Genomic DNA, 20,408 nt, shown 5'->3' with positions numbered 1-20,408 from the left:
AATTATATTTATCACATTATTTATAACATAAAAACTAAAAATCATCTAAATATTCAATAGGAGATTAAACAAAAGGTTTAATTGATAAGATAATGTGCAATCATTTGTTTGTGTTTTAGACATGGGGAACTTCAAACTCATTGTTAAATGTAACAAAGGTTCAGATGATCTGTTTTGTTTAAAATGTGTGTGTATGTTGCAAATATAAATATATGTACATATTGTATATGCATTAAAATGAAGAATATACACCATAAAGTTAATAAAGCTTCCTTTATTTAGTGGGATTGTGGGTGATTTTTAATATCCCTTGCTTTTCTCATTTTTTAAAATTTCTGTGATAAACATGTATTACTGCACAAAAATCATTTTTTGATCAACTTCTATAGAAAACCTTCACTAACAATCCCTAACAATTAATTACTTTCCCATTGTTGCAGCCTCTGTACTTTCTTTTGTCATTTTCACCACATATGTTATTTCTTTAGCATTAGTCTCCCTACAATTCTATAAGTTTTATGAAAGTAGGTTTATATGTATTTTATCTGTCTTATAGCTCTGTATCCTCAGTGTCAAGAAACTGCCTGGCACACGATGGTGCTCAACGTTTGTTGGATTGAACTAAATTACAAAGTACTAGACATTTAACTCTCAATTATCTTTCATAACAGTGACATTATTGAAAACAAGTATGCTTAGGGTTTTGAACATGACTTTAGTAATTCATAAAGAACCTAAATCGCACATATGATAGCTGACACATTGTGACACATTAATAAATTGAAAGTTGACAGCACAGTACAAAATACATAAAAGTACTCAATAAATACTTGAGTATGGTTGACTTATTTGAGATCTTAAAAAGTATCCTACTCATAGGTAAAAGAAGAAAATACAAATTTTTTGACATAACGTGACTAGAAGACAACATGGATATCATAATTACAATATATTCATTATTCAAGGAACATTTATTGAGTGCCAGCCATGTCTGGCAAAACTGCTTTCCAATTTGATCTACATATGAAACTGTGTCATATTATAATATCCAAGCACTCAGAAAACAACAAGGGAAATTTTCTTAAATCCAAAAAAAATTTTAGATGTTCCCTCCCCTGTGCTATTTTGGTTCCACCTCTGTCATAGCATTTATCCTACTGGATTTATCATTCTATGCATATCTGTCTTTCCCACTAGCACATGGGGTGTATTCAAAAATACTGGATGAAGGAATGAATAAACACTTATCTAAATTTCTTACATTAAGAAATGACTCAAAAAAAAAAAACTTAGTAAAGTACAATAGAAAAAAATACCAATGCATTACCTTTCAGGGTTCACATTCTTCCCACCACTCCCACTATGCTCAAACTTGTTCGGCAAGTTGACACCTGTCGCTTTGGCAGAGGAAATAGCTTGGCTATCTGGAAGTCTCTCGGGTGATAAGATCTCTGTAGAATGAATGAAAGTGAGTTTCCTTTCAACTTTAAAAGGATGATTTGTACTTAACACAGATTTTTTTTTAATTTTTATTATGGTGACATTGGTTAACGAAATCCAGTTTCAGGTATACAAATCAACAGTAAAGCATATATATACACACAAACACACATATATATATGGCTATATATATATATATATACACACACACACACACACACACACACATATATATATGGCAATATATATATGTATTGCATTGCTTGTTCACTGCTCATAATTAGATTTCTTCCTGTCACCACATATTTGACCCCTTTTACCCCATTTATCCCTCCGCTCCCCTCTCCCTCCTTACCCTTGGATATAACATAGATTTTTTAAAACTTATAATTTTTCCAGGGAAATTTTTCACACAAGATACACTTTCTTATCTTTAAATTTTTGTCCTTGCACTCCTGTGGTTTAAAAAAATATATTTTTACTATATACTTATTACATGCAAAGCACTGGCTCGCCACTTTAGAAATTACTAAGAGGCAAGTCTTGGCCCTTAAAGATCTTTCAATAGATATATTTAGAGAGAAAAATAAGGTATAAACAGAAAAATATGAGAACTCCCATTTGTGGAGGTCTTACTACATGCCAACAGTGTTAAGTGCTTTACATGCATTACATAAACAGCAGCTCAGGACAACGATGCAAAATATCTAAATCTCAAACAAATGGTGCAATCTTTAAAGGTCTGACATGTTCAGGGAAGAGAGAGGCCACTTCAGAATTCAGTAACGAAAAAGAGTGTTCATGGAGGAAGTGAGATGTGAAAAGGGTGCTAAGAGGCGAGAAGGATTGGAATAGATAGAAAGAATTCTTGGTATTCTTGGCAAGAGAAAAAAAGTGAACAAAAGCATGAGGTCAGGGAAGGGCAAGGCAGGTTAGAAGAACATGAATAGACAATTTTGCTCAAAGAAGGAGTCTGTAGGGAATAGTGACAGATGAGGCTAAGGAAATGAAAGCATGTGAATCTTAGGCCAAAAGTTTATATGTAATCTCGTAGGCTGCATGTGGCAAAACCAACGTCCAGAAGATAATGTTTACACATTGATATGTTTCGTTTGGCCCAAATAGCCTTTTTTGTTTCAATGTCAATTAGTTGCCAACATTTAACAATCAATAGATTTCACATGTCATCTCTGCTTCTCTTGAAAAATCGGAAAATTTGATACCATTTGGCTCACATTTCCACAAATCAACAATCCAATAGAGGAACAGTCCTCAAAATGGTAGTCTGGCAACCTCCATGGATCCCTAGGATCCTTTAGAAAAGTCTTTGAAGCTCTAGTTTTCTTCATATGCTTCAACCAAAACAACATCATAATAGATCAAATGAAGGCACAGATATGAGAATCCATTATCTTCTATTAAGCTAGATATCAAAGATATAAAATTAACGACTCTTCATTTTTCATAAAAATTATTATTTATGCTAACATATCTCCCTATCATGTTATATCCAGCCTACTTTATGCATTTATGTTACCTGCCTAAACCCTGTAGGAATCTGAGTTTTGACCTCTTTAAGCAAAGGAGAGCCAGCAAAGAGATCACAGTATAAGAGCCTGAGAGTCAGAAAATGGTTATGGTAAGATATAAAATTTCAGGAATAGGAGATGTTTGTTTAAAAGCATAATACAGAGATTATTCATGAATCTAACTCTATTTACTTTGGGCATAAGAGTTCCTAAGCAATATGGCTAAGTTCATAAACAATAAAGAGTGATAGATTATACCGAGAAACCACCGGCTTACCTCTGACACCTTCTTCTTTATCTGTCTGGTCTTTTAACTTGCATTTCCTTTGTCCGTTCTTTCCACACTCTTCTACAACGGTCTCCATTGGTGACTTGTTTTCCATCTCTTTGAGCCTAATTCTAGGAATAAGCCAAGATGTTTGTCCATCTGGACCTGAATAGGTGACTGTGTGAACTCTCAGTTCTGAGAAGCAACCCATTTAGTTCAATGATTCTGAAATAAGCCCACTTCTCTCAAGGGGGAGAGTGCTTTGATTTGCTGAGTACAAATCATCGACTTACTCTTTTTGAGGCTAAGTCTAGGAGCTGATCAAGACCTTCTCCCTCTATACTGAGGGCTTAAAAGTGGCTCTTTATACAGTGCTCTGAAGACCTGGATTTTAGGTTTTTGGTTTTGGTTTCAGTTTGAATTTGTCTTTTCTAGTTCTGTAACAAGATGCCAGGATGATATCGTGAAAGGTAGTTGCTGAGTAGCTTGAAGGCAAGGATTCATAGCCTGGTAGGCAGAGTATGCCTGAGAATACCCAGGACTCTTTTCATTCTTTCTCCTCCCCACTTTTCCATCCTTTCCCAGGCAAAAGTGAAGGACTTGCAAAGGCATATTGGAAGAAGGAGTCTGTTCGGTTTGTATTTAATTGTAGATTTGCTTTGGTCTCAGATATGGAGTGCTGGGTTAAAGTTTAGGGGGGTACTTACAGTTAATTCAGGGGCCAAACTTCAGATAAAACACCTACAATTATTTTGAATATTTGAGTCCTGTTTCTAGGCTAATTGTCATAGGGGCTTTATTCCTTGACTCACTGCAATTATTTCCCTCCCAGAGTATTTAAGCCAAAATATGTCCAAGGGGACAGCCAAATTTGCCTTCCAAAATATAATCAAGTTAAATTAATTGAATCCACTATTTATTTTTAATAAGGCAACAGGGCGCAATGGAAAGAACATGAGGACATTCAGGAGCTATGGTTTTATTTCTGGCTTGGCTACTCATTAGTCGTATGGCCAGTACATCTGCAAAAGGAGGGGGTTGGACTAACTAATCTCTAAGGCTTATTCTGGTCTTCACACTGATTTTGCTGAGATATGTGTCACACAGTCCTTCCCTCCTGGAACAAAATACAAGAGGATGTTACAGACTCAATAAACATGAGAAAATAATACTTGGGGAAGCTGGTTGGTATTCCCCAAACATCTTCCATCTGAAATGCACAGTAGTTAATGGCACAGAAATTAAGAACACAGTTAAGAGCACACAATGAGTGAATGATGGCCAAACTGGAAATAAAACTCAAGTCTCCTGACCCTTACCCCACTCTTCTTAATACTGTAACATGTTACTACACTTGTTTAAAAAAAAAAAAATTCTAATTAATTTTGGACCTCTATAAAATGGATAAAATCTGAAATGGTTGTAGTAGAGATTAAATGCAATAATATTAAGAAAGTGCTTAATAGTACCTGGTATCTAGTACGTGCTTCATAGATAACTATAATTATTATTATTATTCCTTATTATTATTATTATTATTTTATTATTATAGTCATTGTCAGCAGCAGCCACCTATAATGCCCATTGCACTCTTGGGGTAAATCTGTTACTAAAAGGAGCATGAGCTACAAAAGATTGAGAAACACTGCCAAATTAGGTCAACCCCTCTTGACTTAGAATTGCTGGTGCCTGGAGGAGCCTATGGAGTAAAACACTGACCTTGGAAATGCAAGTACGCTGTTGGGCTGTTTCCTGAAGGTGTCTCTGCTAGACAACACCGAGTCCACAGTGCCAGGCCTCTGGAGGACAGGGACAGAGAAGGATTATACAAGGACTATGGTCTGAGCCACAGACAAATAAAAGCTACAGGATATCTCAGAGGCAAGGCTACTGTGATAATCTTCACCATTATTTTTGTTTTGTGCTTAAAGTCTAGAGCTTAAAATTTAATAAGGAATGATCTCATTTATCAAAATAGTCACCCTGGGTAGTCACTTATCAATTTTATTGATGCTGCCTTTTCTCAAAATATTTCTTCTTTAGAAATTCCCTTCAGAGTGGACGGCTTTTTTTACACATCTTTAAAAGAATGGCCAATTTATTGAAACTACCAGGAAAATGAGTAAACTGACTAATTCCACTCTTGACCCAAGTAACTCTAAAACGGGGCTTCACATTTTAAAAGAAGGGCTATAGATTCAGGTAGACTCATATTCAAATCCCCACACTGCTAACAGCTGTATAGCTTTAGACTCTAGGTATCTGGGAATAATAATAGGATCTAGTTTATAGAAATGTTATGAGGTACTCTATGGAAATGGCTATTGCTCAACAAATAGCTATTAGAATTAATTATCATTACATTATATAATAAGCACATTATTACATTATACTAGAATAGAATAATATATAAAATTATTATTTTTGGATTAATGTTATGGCTTATAAAAGGCTTTGAAGGAAATTCACAAAAAGACGTTTTAAAAATGTTTTGAGCAAAAGCAGCATCACTGAAATAAGCACACAGCTTCCCAAGACAACTATGCTACGGGACAGCACTTAGATTTAAGTTATGAGACATTGAGGAAAAACAATCCCTCTTACCACTTTACAGCAGTTTCCCAAAATGTGTTTTAGAGATGTTAACGAGTATTGGATTAACCTAAAGTTCCATGATTAAATACATTCAGGCAATTGAAGTGGCTTCTTTTTTCCAGCCAGACTCCTCAGATCCTTTAACATGCCAACCCACTTGGTGCCTCTATTCATGAGGATGATATATGCAGCTGTTTTTCGTCTACTTTGGCCTCCAAATCCTTTTTTTTTTTTTCCAGAGAATGTCTCTCGAGACTAGTTCTCTTGGAAAATGCTCTTAAAAGTTATGTCTTAGAGTGCAGCAGGCCCATTAAAACATTATCCTCTCGTTTAAGACTCATATGGAAGCTATAGAGTTCTGTAGAAGCCCTGAAGGTTAGAGATGGGCCAGTGCTTTGGTCCTGCTTCTGATTTTGCAAATCTTGCCTTGTGTGTTCATGAAAAAGAGCGAGTTATACCTATGTGTGTTTCTATTTTCCACACACAGGGTTGGCAGCCCTCTCAGCAATCTCGATTGAAGCCAGATCATGGAGAAAACACTAAGAGCCTCATTCTGCACAACTCTACCTCCTAAATCCCCATCCCAGATCTCCATGAAAGGAGAAATTAGAGAGTAGAATTAGACCATATTTATAGCCTTTCATTTTATAGATTTTTCTCATTTAAAAGTCAGGCTTTTGCTCTAGGGAGACACAGGATTGACATTTGGGATAATCCAATTCATTTATCCCAATTTTGTTAGTTCTCAGAAGTGCACCTAAGGCACCCTAAGTATTCAGTTAGTCCTGCTGGTTGACTGCTTCGCTGCCTCCTTAAACTCTGCTATGTACAACTTAACATGAAGGCCACACCAAGTACTTAATGGTTAACAACAATAGGATCAATTATGAAATTTCTTCCGCAGTTTGACAAACTAAAAGCTAAAGATCCATCCTCATGATTTGAATTAGATTTTATCATAGACCCTCATTAAAATAAAATAGTATAACCAGAAAAAAAAAAAAAAGCGCGATTAGAAAGTCTGGGCTTGAATTTCAATTCTACCTCAGGCTTCCCACATGACTTCTGTGAGCCCTCATTTTTTTCATTTGTAAAATCAGGATGATAATAATGCCAGCTTTATAACATTTTGTGGCTCAAATTAAATATTATATGTGGAAGAACTATTTAAACTATAAAGTACTATAAAATGTTCAGAATTATAAGGGTTCTATTACTATTTATATTTTTTAGTCGGCACTGACTCAGAACTTAGTTTAAATTTCCTTTGCCCTTCTAACCTTTTTGTCAAAGAGTTATCATCTATAATAGAGCACTTCTCTGCACTTGAGGTAACTGACGTTTAAAATATGTCAACCTGAATTTTCCTTAATGATGACACCCAGATGACTCAGAGCTACAATGAGGAGAGGGGTTAGATGAAGGAAAACAGTAATTTACATTTGTTAGGGCTTTTGCCAAAGCCCCACTTCTATCCACTGTACAAAGGTAGTCCTTATAAAATCTCATCTTCACATTGCCATCTCTGATCATGAGGACTCCAATTCCTTTGAATGTAAACTCCACATTTTGTTTGATGGAAATGGATTGTGATAAAAAAAGCAACGTCTCCTTCACACATCCTTCCACTGTATTCCTGTTAAATGGACCCTCCAGGGATATCATGACAAAATTAAGTGGAACAATTGGGATATCACCTAGAGGAAAAAAAAGACAATTGGTGTAGGAGAAAGGAAATGGAAATTACAACAAGGACATATCATATACACTTGTAAATAATTATCTGATTCTCACTTAATATTCAAAAAACGAATTGTCTGTGTTAAGCCTTCAGTTGTAGTCAATAAAATATTATTCCCACAGACAATAACTGGTTACTAATAAATATTAATCAGAACAATTTTCCCTAAAAATATGTTTGTTTGTTTGTTTGTTTGTTACTCAAAATAAAAACCATAAGCTTTCTAAACAATACTCCAGACAAGCTTTTGATTTTCTCTTTGAGACATAGTAATACTGCTTCTCTTTATCAGAGGGTTTTCTGAATTTTTTAGCCTCCTTATCTTTCGGGACATGCTGCAACAATATTTGCCCAATTCTTTCAGTCATAATACCATTTTTAAATGATAATAAATTTCTACAAACATTAAGTGTTTTGAAAGGATAGTCATCTTCACCAGAAGTTACCTCTCAAATAAAATTGGGCCTTATCAGAGGATGTCAGACTAAATAACTTTCAAGAAGTTTTTTCTCTCTAATGAGTCCATAAAGGGCATTGCAAAGGACTATTGCTGTATCTAGCTTGAAGGAAGTGGAGAGTCTATTTAACTAGAACAGATGTGGGAGCTACGTGAGGTCCACAAATCAGAAAAGGGATAAATAGCAATGATCGACATGAGAAATCCAAAGAGAGACAGTAAACAAGGTCCACTGATAGAGGAAACAGGATAGAGAGAAGAACAGAACATTCTAAACAATCATTCAGCAAGCATTGATTTCTAGCCTTTCAAATGTCTAATACTGCTGGATGATGAGGATTAACAGCTCTATAAGACACAAGCTTCCCCATTGTCTCCTGCTCAACTTAATGGTGATTCTATACCACCTCCCTCCATTTCAGTTTTTAAAATAAATTTCTTAAAAGAAAAAGTTATATTGCCTGCCTCTAGATTCTCCCCTTCCATTTGCCCAATGCCTCTCTGCAATCTGTGTTTTAGCGTACTTGTCTCAGTAAGGACACTATCATCTCATGATGGACAAGCCAATGGATATCACTTGTATATACACTTGCAAATCTTATTCTCATGAACTCTCTTTAACTTCTGTTAACCATGCCCTCTATTCTCTTCTGTATGACGCCACTCTTGATTCTCCATTTCTTCCTCCTTGGTCATCTTCATTGGCTTCCTTCCTCTTCTATTTCTTATAAGATGGTGGTTTGTTTGTTTGCAGGATTTCATCCTTTGCTATCTCTTCTTCTTACTTTATATTCTCTCCTGGGTAAACTTATTCAAATCTTGACTCTAGTCTCCACCCCTCTCCTGAGCTCTGGAATCATCTCTACAAGAATCTCAATTTCAACACGTCCAAAAGCAAACTCATTACTATATTTGCCTCCACAACCTGCCATTCCCCTCTTCATTCTCTATGGCAGTTAATGGCATGAATATTCATCTGTTCTCCAAGAAATGGGAGTCCTAAACACCTTCCTCTTGCTACCCAATACTCTCAACTTGTATCCGAATCCCATCAGTTCTACATCTGAAATGTCTCATGAATAGATTCCTTCATCTTCCTCTTGACTGTCACTGCCTTCGTTCAGGCTTTTACCATATTTTAGCAAACTACTATAATTAAAAAAACTATCTTCCTAAACTAAAAACTGGACCAGTACAGATAATCTTCTGCTCAAAAACTTTCAATGGTTCCTCAATGCCTATAGGATGAATTCCAAAGTCTTTATCACATTGTTTAAGGCCCCTCACATTTGGACCCCTACCAACAATTTTTTTTACCTCCTTCCACTTGCCTCCACCATCATATGCCTGGTCACACAGAAACCCTTAACAAGCTTCACTTTTTCCTTTATTCTTAAATTGTTCATACAGTTCCTGAAATATCTTCCACTGTTGCTCTAACAACAAAGTCCCATCATCCTTTAAGACCTCCTCACATGTCATCTTCCTACATATTTCCAAGAGGAATTAAGCAATCTTAGCATTTGATCCAGTTCGATCAATGCTGCTCTTACAGCACTTAACCATTTTGCATCATTTGTTTATATATCTATCTCCCATGCTGAATTCTGAGTTATTCAAAGCACTGACCATGTCTTAATAATCCTTAAGAATCACTATATAATGTTCGATTTGATACCTAGGTAATTAATGATGAAGAATCATAACACCAAAGCTAAACTGTGGAAAGAATTGTTCTTGTAAACTAATCCAGTCACATATGTTTAATTCTGAAATTTCTTCAACCTTCTGAAAAAATTAATTATGGATCTAAACTACTTTTTTGGACTGCGTAAGGCCCAAGATAGAAGAAAAGCTCTAATTCTAAGGCATAAATGTTTCTGCAAGAAAAAAAAATTGGCTTTATTTTTATTTCATTTTGTAGGCTTTTGATGAATTAGGATATTTCCTTTGTCATTCAATTCTAGGTAAAACTGGCTAAAAAATTCATCAAACCCATCATACTGAATATATGTATAATGAATTCTAAATATAGTTTGTATTTTTCCAATATATAATCTTTTGGTGGAAATAACTCTGAAAATTAATTTTCAGGGAACTTAACATAAAACAAAAGTTTCAGTCTTTTTCACCTGTTGGCATTGGGAGTAGACTGTCTCTTTTCATCCAGATATGAGTCTGGTGCCAGAGGGAACAATAAGGAAGGTCAAAAGAAACACAGCCAGGAATCAGGGAGGAAACCCCAAAGGCCTCTAAGTAACTAGTGCAGTTGTCACAAAGTATACACACTGAAGCTGGAATGTAAGCATCCTGTGACAGGCATCATGTCTGTTTTGTTTACCACTATATCTCAAGCATCTGGAATAAGGCTGGACTCAGAGTTTGCCCTCAGTAAATATTAGCAGGAGGAAGAGACGAAGGAAGAGAGAAAGGCAGGGAGGGAGGAAGTATGGAAGGAAGGGAAGAAAAGAGGGATGGAGGGAAGAGAGAAGATTTTAGGGTATAAGAAGTATACAAGATATTCATTAACTCTATGAAATTATTAACCTTTTAACTTAAATTTTAATAATTTAGATTATATATGATGAATAAAGTGATCTTTTTTTACAATTGATACTGACAGTAATTCTCCAAACCAGAAACCCTAATTAACTTACTCTTCTTTATAAGCATTTTTACTTTCTTAGGGTCTGAAATATGGTAAAGTCTATACAACTCTATGATACGGCTTTTACATAAATTTGCCTAAATGCCACATCAGGTCTTCTCATGCCTATCTCTTAAGCTACTGAGATTTAAAATGGCCTACAAGAAGATTGTATATTATGTTTCTACTTTAGCCCCTCCTTCTGCCAAAGGTACCATGTGAAAAGTGAGCCCCTCGAATCTGAAACCAATAAAACAGTAACTGCCTATGCTTTGCACTTTCATTTTCATCTCTAGGCCAGTCACCCTCTAAAAAATTTTAACAATTGAATATATTTACCAGGAGTATATACTTTGTTTTGTTTGAGTCCATGGATCTGCACTAACTTCTCTGCTATGATAAACATGGGCCTCTGAATCAGAATAAACTTGTTGTTTCCCACATCAAGTTTTTGTCTCATAAAAGTGAAAGTTCCAAGTCCTGGAATATGAACGCCCTGAAAGGAAAAAGAAGGAAAAATAATAGCAACAATTTACTGAAGGGGTGAATAAAAATAATCCTTACTACTGTTATCCAAAAAACATGAAAAGAGTTAAGCTTAGCCATTTAAAAATTCAGTGATCTCTACATTTCTTTACAGCTGTAGCATTTTGTGACTAAGTTTTCAAATAAATTTAGTATAAAATGTAATATGTCAATCCACAATGCTTTTATGACATAAGATCACTCATCTCCATAACATTCAAAGGCTGCAAGGACTAAGAAAGCTTGTATGGATGCCATAACTGCTTTTAATCTGTATATAAGATAACTCTTGTCCTAAATCATGTGACATTTTTTAGTGTCATGAGAATTTCTGCTTTCTCATTCCTTCTTTTAAACTTGATGTCCCACACTTAAAATCAGACAACCCAGCATTCAAGGAATATGCTGCAGTGTGGTGATCTTAGCTAATGGGTAGAAGAAAATGCTTTTGGCTCTCAAAATGGGTCTCTTGTTTCCCTGGAAATACCATACATCAAGGGTTACAAACTCTTTCCTGCCTACAGGGGCCAAGAAAGAATTCAAGCAAGTGAATGAAGGTATCTGATCAGACAACATGGTGGCCAGAGAGTGCATACCCCTGGTATTGTTAAATCTGCTGATATTTTGAGAAAAAAAATTCAAAAGTTTACATAAACTCTCCAAATTTTAAGTGATAACTGAATCAAATCATCAGATCAAATAAAATAGTTTTGTAGGATGAATTCAGTCCAAGGGCTGTTACATTGGGACCTCTGAGTAGGGTATAAAAGTTCCACAACCTCTTAGCTCCCTCTAAACTCCCCAAATCTCTGTCCAGTTCTATGGCACCCAAACTCAAGATTTGACAGCAAGAAATAGTCCATCCCTGGGCAAAGTTTCTCATATTTGGCAAGTCGAGTTCAGTCCCTATCTTTTTATTTTTCAATTAAAATCCATTCCCTGCAAGAAGGCAAGACAAGAAACATTATATCCTTCTAGAGCGATGCTAGGAACTATTGGATCACAGATAAACAGAATTCATCTAGTTCCTTTCTATACACCCAGGTTGATCAGTGATACATTTCATATCACTAAATTCATTATCTAAGGATGAAATCCATGTTTGTTAAATCTACTATCCACAAGTCCTAAGCATGAGCATCATAAAATCATAGGACTGAAAGTTTAACTGGGTAGCCCTAAAGTCTGCTATCCTGTTTCCAACGAAATTATACGAGACTAAGGCAGGAAGATTCTTTAGACTCCTACATTACAATTAAAGTATTAATCCTACCTTGTGTAAGGATAGCTGCCATTTCACATAATCTGACACATGACCCCAAATAGTAGAGACATCTGTAATTCAAAAGAAACCAAAAATAATTTAACTTATGTAAGTATTCATGTGTTAATATCTCAGTGCTAATAAACAAAAATATAAATATGAAATGCAGAATCAAATAACAGCAATTCCTAATTAATTCAGAATTAACATACTTAGGAATAAATCTAACAAAATGTGAAGAATCTATATAATGAAAACTATAAGACTCTATCAAAAGAAATTGAAGAAGATACAAAGAAATGTAAAGTTATTTCATGTTCTTGGATTGGAAGAATCAACAAAGTTAAAATGACCTTATTACCTAAAGCATTATACAGATTTAATGCAATCACCATCAAAATCCCATCAGCATTTTTTAAAGAAATAGAATAAAAAATTATCAGATTTGTATGGAAGCACAAAAACCCCAAATTGCCAAAGCCATCCAGAGAAAAAGAATGAGGATAGAGGTATCACTCTGCCTGACTTCAAATTATACTACAAAGCGACAATAATTGAAACAGCATGGTATTGGCAGAAAAACAGACACATGGACCAGTGGAACAGAATCGAGAGTCCAAAAGTAAACCCATATTTATATGGGCAAATAATTTTTGACAAAAAAGCCAAAAACATACAATGGAGAAAGGAAAGCCTCTTCAATAAATAGTGCTGGGAAAACTGGAAAGCCATCTGTAAAAGAATGAAACTAGACTGTTGTCTATCACCACACACCAAAATTAACTCAAAATGGATGAAGGACCTGAATATGAGACCTGAAACAATAAAATGCATAGAAGAAAACATAGGAACAAAACTCAAGGACCTTGGACTCAAAGAGGATTTTATGAATTTGACCTCAAAGGCAAGGGAAGTAAAAGCAAAAATAAATGAATGGGACTACATCAAACAAAAAGCTTCTGCTCAGCAAAAGAAACCATCAACAAGGTAGACAACCATCAGGATGGGAAAATATATTTGCAAGCAATGCCTCTGGTAAGGGCCTAATATCCAAAATATACAAAGAACTCATACAACTCAATCACAACAAAAAAACAAATGATCCAATCAAAAAAATAGGCAGAGGATCTGAACAGTCACTTCTCCCTAGAGGACATACAAATGGCCAACAAATACATGAAAAGATGCTCAACATTGCTAGCTATTAGGGAAATGCAAATCAAAACCACAATGAGATACCATCTCACATCTGTTAGAATAGCTATAATCAACAGGACCAGTAATAACAAATGTTGGAGAGGATGCAGAAAAAAAGGAACCCTCATACACTGCTGGTAGGACTGCAAATTGGTATAGCCACTATGGAAAATAGTATGAAGGTTCCTCAAAGAACTAAGAATTGATCTACTATATGATCCAGCAATCCCTCTACTGGATATTTACCTCAAAGACTTGAGAACTCATATTTGAAAAGATATTTGCACACCGATGTTCATAGCGGCATTATTCACAGTGGTCAGGACATGGAAGCAACTGAAGTGCCCTACGATAGATGATTGGCTAAAGAAGCTGTGGTACATATATAATGGAATATTACTCAGCCATAAGAAGAGATGAAATACTGCCATTTGCAACAACACGGATAGACCTTGAAATAATAATACTAAGCGAAATAAGCCAGACAGAAAAGGTTGAAAATCACATAATATCACTTACATGTGGGATATAAACCTCAAAGCAACAAAGGAACAGGACAAACAAACAGAGACTCATGGACATGGACAATGGACTAGTGGTTACCAGGGGGAAGAGGAGAGGAGGGAGGGGGGAAAAACGTAAAAAAATAAAATGTTAAAAATAAAAAAAATTTTTTTAAAAAGAAGCACATTGTAACAACAAAAAAAACTAATCTATTCATTGTTTTTAACACACCAGAAAAAAAGGGTGGAGAAATAGATAAAACAAGATTAGCAAAATCATACTTGTAATTATAATTATTATAAAATTATAGTTAGTAATGGATATATGTGACTTATTGTACTATTCTGTTCTATGAATATTTGAAATTTTTCATAATAAAATGTTTATTTAAAAAACAAAGAACAGAAAATAAGGTAATTCCCCAAAGTTAATTTTCTGAGTAACTAAAGCTTACTCCTTTTTAAGTTTCAAAAATGTAATTTAAAACATAATAATAATAATAATAATAAATTTTTGAAGAAAACCTTTCTAGAATAAAGGATCGTTACACATCTCCCTTTATGCTATAAAGTTAACCAAGTATAATCTATGTTTTTCTTAATGACTTATTCAACAAATCTGTTCCATTGGATTAATGTGAACATTTATTCTTATATCCATCTATACCACAAGAATAATGCCAATGGCCATTAAGACACACAAGGCTCTTGTCTGTACATTAACTGTCTCAATACTTTGATTTTTGTTTAATTCTTGATTCTGCTTTTCATTATTTGTCACTGTTAGACGACCAGCTGTCACTCTTCTTTACTACCAAGGATCTGCAGGCTCCCTGCCCAGTCCTAATTCACTGCTTCTGATCTGCTGTGTTCTTGATTTCAACAAATATACTAATATTATGTCTAAAATAATAATTTTTTAAAAACAGATCTTTGAGTAGAGACCCAACGAGCTTTACTTTGAATCAGTGAATAGACTTTGCACTATCTGCTTTGAAAGACCAGAGGGAGGCCTTCTATGGTTATTTTCTTGTTCTGAGCTGTGTTTCAAAATCACTGTGGTGAAAAATAAAATAAAAATAAGTAGTTGCCAATAACTAAAGTGTTAATGTGTAATATGAAGATATACTCTAGGTATAAGTAATATTGAGAATAATTATGTCTGTGTTGACATTTCCATTCCAAATGTACTTATGTGTATTGAAGATACTTTTCAATGAGGAACTCTTTCAAAATGAAAAGAGTATGTTTTAATTCTCAAAATAAAGATCAAGAACAGTGACATTCACCAGGTTGCCATTTCAGGACATAGATGTAGTTAATGACATAAGACCAATTTCTTTTATCTAATCTTGGAAACTGCTTGATTTATTGGTGTAACTTTTTTTTCCCCCTAATGGTTTAAACCACTACGCAAAAAGCAGCGAAATTGCAGTCTTTTAATTCCAGTCTATCAGAGTTATAAGTATTTTTATTACTGTGTCAGGGAAGGAGCCGGTTAGGCAATGAGAAGTAGCAGTGACTGTCACGAACATCTGGGAACAGCTTGGGTGATGAAAAGTCATTCATACTCCAAGAAAATAAGTGCTGCATGCTACAGTGAGCCAAATGCCAAGATACTACGTCTCGCTCTGAATCATGGATATACGGCTTACTATAATCAGGTATTTCCTCTACTCTTCCCATCCTATTGTTTTCCCTACTCCTTCCCACCCCCACAGACAAAAAGACATTCTGCTGGCTGCTAAGAAGTAAGAAAGTCTTCCACCCATTTCCAACTATATATACTGAATTAAAATCTTCATCATGACCAAAAACATCATTAATTCACTAATAATAGAGAATCTCAGTATCCAGATTTACATGGAGACCTTTCAAAGTTATTAGGTCGAAACCATTTAGTCTTTCATCTGGACTCATGATATGCAGCTCAAATTTCAGAAAAACAATCTATGCCAAAAAGAGATGACTTAATTAGGGCCAGGAGAAACTATATAGCTTGCAACCAAACCCTCGTGAAAAGACCTGACTGAGCTTAATTGAAAATTTGAGGATCATCTTTCTTCATTTGGATGACACATTCAAGTCTACTGTGTTGTATTACTCTATAAAACCTAATAGGCAACGTTATATAAGAGTTTATTATTCTAAACTGAAATTTGCTATTTTTCACTGAAGAAAAAGGAAAACATGCAAATCATTCCCTTCAGGTAATTTTCAGCCCCTGCAATTCAATTGGAATAGATTTGGAAATTTTACAGACTGTGAGTCCTAACTTTTTTCTGACATGCCAATGTATCAGAGAGGGTATCTCAAAACAAAAGAAAATTTTATTCTAGTCTAAAAAGCAAAAGAAAATTTTATTCCAGTCTAAAAAGCAAACTAAATAATATACTACTTTTGTATTTTAAGGAAAGCTGGTATTGTTACTTATTTTGATCAAACATTGAAATACCAAGAATCACTATTAAAAAGTTCAACCTTCATTTGACTTCAAATTCTAAACATTTTGTGCACTCAAAACTATATTTTAAAGCATAGTACCCAGTAGCAGGAATACTGTATCTCATGTATGATCATTACAAAAAAGGATCAAGTGCTCATTATGTAAATTATAGAATAATAAAGTAAATATTAATATCAAAATTAAAAAATGACTTCCTTGGCTTTATAAAATACCTTCTAAAATTGAAATACTGGTATACAAATGAAACAAATTATTAGAGTGATTTGAACAAAGAAACATATTTCCAGAGCATAGTGCAGTGAAAAGATCAGTCTGCATGGCTGAAGACCGTCCTGGCTCCATGGATTGCTAGCTGTGTAGTTTTCAATAGTTTCACCCAGTTCACATCTGTAAAATGATGACAGGACCTTCTAAGTACTATAATTATACAACATTAAACTTTGGTAAAGCAAACAGAAGCAGCAGGACTTCACATACACAATGGTGAAAAGTGAATTTATGTGTTTTGCTGGGATTGGGAGTTCATCCTCATCTCCTTTACAATGGGTCATTTGTGAAAGTTAATAAGTTGTAATTTGATTTCTGCTTCTGTTATTCAACCAATAAAGCTCTTGCTGAAGTCACCAAAGGTCTCATCAATAAACTCAATGGATGTGTTTAATTTTCACCTCTCTGACCCCTCAGTCATTTCTGACACTGGTGACCACTTACTAATTGTAAATTTATATTTATTTCTGTGATTATTAGGTTGACATGTATCTTTCCCACTAGATTGTGAATTCTAAGGTTTTTGCTCACCATCATTTCTCTAATGCCTAGCACATAGGCATTATAGGTACATAGGGCATAGGTTCTCAAAATTATTTAAATGAATAAATTATATATATTTATAAACATGGTAAATTTTTAAGTCCATAATATCATTATCTATGATGCTTCTTCTAGAATTGTTTTAATAGGAAAAAAAAATAGGAGTGATGAAGAGGAAAGAGAAGATGCATCTACTCCTATTATTTTATCTCCTCAGATCATCTGGTTAAAGTCTAGGCAATATCCCAAAGTTACAATGACTTGATAGTAACAGTTGCTTCTATTTCTAGAGCACTTTTCTTCCCAGGGGCTCCTATCATTTGCAGACAGATCTCGCTGTCACTTTAGGGTGATTCTTCTAAGAAACTATGCTTTTAACCAAGCCTAGTAAGTTTTCTATGAGAAGCTTCCAGGTCTTACTCCAAATCCCCTGTTCTTTTTATGATCATCTCGCTTTCTTAACACAACCCCAAGATATCAAGGGCAATAAAAATAGCCATGTTTTTGTATGAACTCTGAGGACCCCTTTTGGAATGGTTGTTTTTAGCTGACATTTACTGAGCACTTACTTTGTGCTAGTCCTGGAGCTAAGCGCTGCATATACATTACCTTGTTTAATCAAAATCTTCAGCTGGCCCCTATCCCTTATTATGGCAGTCAATGAAGAACTTGTCTTTGAGGATCCAGCAGGAGCCTGCTGTGATTACCAGCTGGCGGCTAAGGTAACATGGCCACTCCACTGGACAGGGAAGGAGGTCTTCTGCCTCACCTCCAAGCAGGTGAAGGTTCAGCCCCTGAGCCCCCACCTCATGCCGCTTACCCTCCTGACTCAGCAGGGGCAGTGTAGGCAACACCTGCCTGCCCAGGTTCTGCAGGGAAGGGATGATGGCGTCCAACATCTGCACTCCCCAGTCAGTTCTTGCTGGGTCCGCAGCAGGTCTCTTTTCTTCCTTCTTTATATGGAATTTGTACAAAAGTGATTTTTTCCACCCTCCAGTCCCCTCGCCCTGGAGCTTCGGATGATATTTAAATCTAAAAATTATCGAACCTTGCAAATTTTTTTCTTAACGTTTTTTCTCGCTGTCCCTCCCCTCCCAGCTTTGGCTCTCCCTCGGCAGCTTCCACTGCAGAAAACTCGAGAGCTGAACGGCACCAGAATCAGTATGCAAACCCAAGTCGTCGGCAACACAAGGAGACTCAGTGAGAGAGTGAGCCGGAGCCACGAGCAGGGGAGGGAGAGTACGCCAGCCTAGAGGAAGGCGGGGCGCGTTGCTAGGATGCTACAAAGGGTCCCTCCGTTGCTTGGACACCAAAGAAGGCCATTGGCCCCACCCCCTAAGATGGGCCCCAGGTGGTCCGGGTGATTTCCAGAGCTCCAGACGGCGAGGTTGGGAAGCAACTTAATGTTTTTTAACTTTGTTTTTTCTTTCTCCTCTTACTCCGGGCAGCGAAGAGATTTGGTCACTTTTGTAATCACTCTGTACAAATCTGGGCACACTCTTCGCCCCTAGGGATGGACATAGGAATTTTCGGATCTGTATGAGGGTTTGAGTTTAAGCTGGAATTTGTCCGGTGTGGCTTTTCCTGGGCTCCTCTCCTAGGAAATGGAGGGCCGGAGGGCTGGGAAGGGGGTTGACTTTTTAAAAATTACTGTAATTTTTTTCTCCTTTCTAATACACTTTAGAAATCTCATCCTGCTAAACGGTTTTCATTCACTTCCCTCTGCTGATAATGGATTATCGCAAAGTGAACACACATGTAAACCCCACCCAGATCAAGAATTAGAACTCTACCAGTACCACAGAAATGCACATCATTCCCCCTCCAGGCATTATGCCAAAAAAATACTAAAAATTTGTTTTGCCTGTATTTGAACTTTTGGAATCATATATGTATTCTTTTGTGTGTGACTCTGTCACTCAACATCATGGTTTTAAGATTCCTCCATGGTTTCTGTACTAGCGATTTGTTCATTTTCACCATCACGTATTATTCCTTTGTATGACGATGGCACAATTTATTTATCCATTTCATTACTGAGAGTACATTGGAGCTGTTTCCATTTGGGGCTATTAGGAATAATGTTGCTGCAAACATTCTTGAACAAAACGTTTGATGCACATATGTACTCATTTCTGATGTGTATATAACTCAAAGTAGATTTTAGCAGATAATGCCAAAAGTGGTTGGCAGATTTCCAAAGTGATGAGTTGTCACAATGATGGTGGGAGGGAGGATCATCTGTCACTTAGTTGGACAGAAATCAGGATGCTCAATGTCCTGCAATGTACAGAACAGTTCTACGCAGTGAAGACTGTTCTACATTCTGTTCCATTTATAAACATCTCATCAGACTTTCTTGTGAGCTTCTTGTGAGCCTAGAAAAAAATCTACTTTATGTATAAATACAAAGAATTTTTTGCTCAAATTCAATATCACTTAACTTCCCAAGAATTCAAGTCCAAGTAAATTGGGGGAAGATTATGCTTTTTTTTTTTTTTCCAGGATTTAAGAATTCTTCTTCACTACTTAGGAACACTTATCATCACTATCAGTGAGCTGTTGGTAACTGAGTAGTCAACACATCTGACCTAGGCTGCATTTGTAGCCGTTACATTCATTGTGATTCTTCCTATAGGTATACGCATGTAGTTACTTCATTTCTCTTTCAGTATAGTCATATCTGTACATATACATGTTAAAATAGGTATTATTTTACTGACCTTTAATTTATCTATTATACTATGACTTTAGACTTATGACTTTAAATTCATTTTTAAATATTAGGGTAGATAAACTAGATTATCCATAAACCTCATTTCAGGATAATAACAAAACATTACAAAATATGTGTTATTAAAAAAAAAACATTGTGTCTAATAGGACTGAGAACCTGTTTGCTAAAACATGGCAAGGTCTACGACTCAGCCTCTTTCTCTGTCTTGTCTACTAAGCGGTCAGAACT

The 20,408-nt window shown here is 35.6% G+C and overlaps 1 protein-coding gene across 1 annotated transcript in view; it reads right to left on the bottom strand.

The window, feature by feature from the left end:
• Positions 1-18,342, bottom strand: part of CCDC81 (coiled-coil domain containing 81) — a 45,009-nt gene extending 26,667 nt beyond the window's left edge. The window contains exons 1-7 of the mRNA XM_025042519.1: positions 18,213-18,342; positions 12,476-12,537; positions 11,017-11,173; positions 7,273-7,529; positions 4,957-5,036; positions 3,247-3,368; positions 1,328-1,451 (exon numbers count right to left, since the gene is read on the bottom strand). Coding sequence (XP_024898287.1) covers positions 1,328-1,451; positions 3,247-3,368; positions 4,957-5,036; positions 7,273-7,529; positions 11,017-11,173; positions 12,476-12,537; positions 18,213-18,342 — 932 coding nt within the window. The remainder of the gene's footprint in view (positions 1-1,327; positions 1,452-3,246; positions 3,369-4,956; positions 5,037-7,272; positions 7,530-11,016; positions 11,174-12,475; positions 12,538-18,212) is intronic.
• Positions 18,343-20,408: the final 2,066 nt, after the last annotated feature.

The sequence above is a fragment of the Pteropus alecto genome, unplaced genomic scaffold (assembly GCF_000325575.1).
Source record: "Pteropus alecto unplaced genomic scaffold, ASM32557v1 scaffold7, whole genome shotgun sequence".
Lineage (NCBI taxonomy): Eukaryota > Metazoa > Chordata > Mammalia > Chiroptera > Pteropodidae > Pteropus > Pteropus alecto.
The sequence above is the reverse complement of the archived record's forward strand: the minus strand, read 5'-3'. Positions and strand labels throughout refer to the sequence as shown.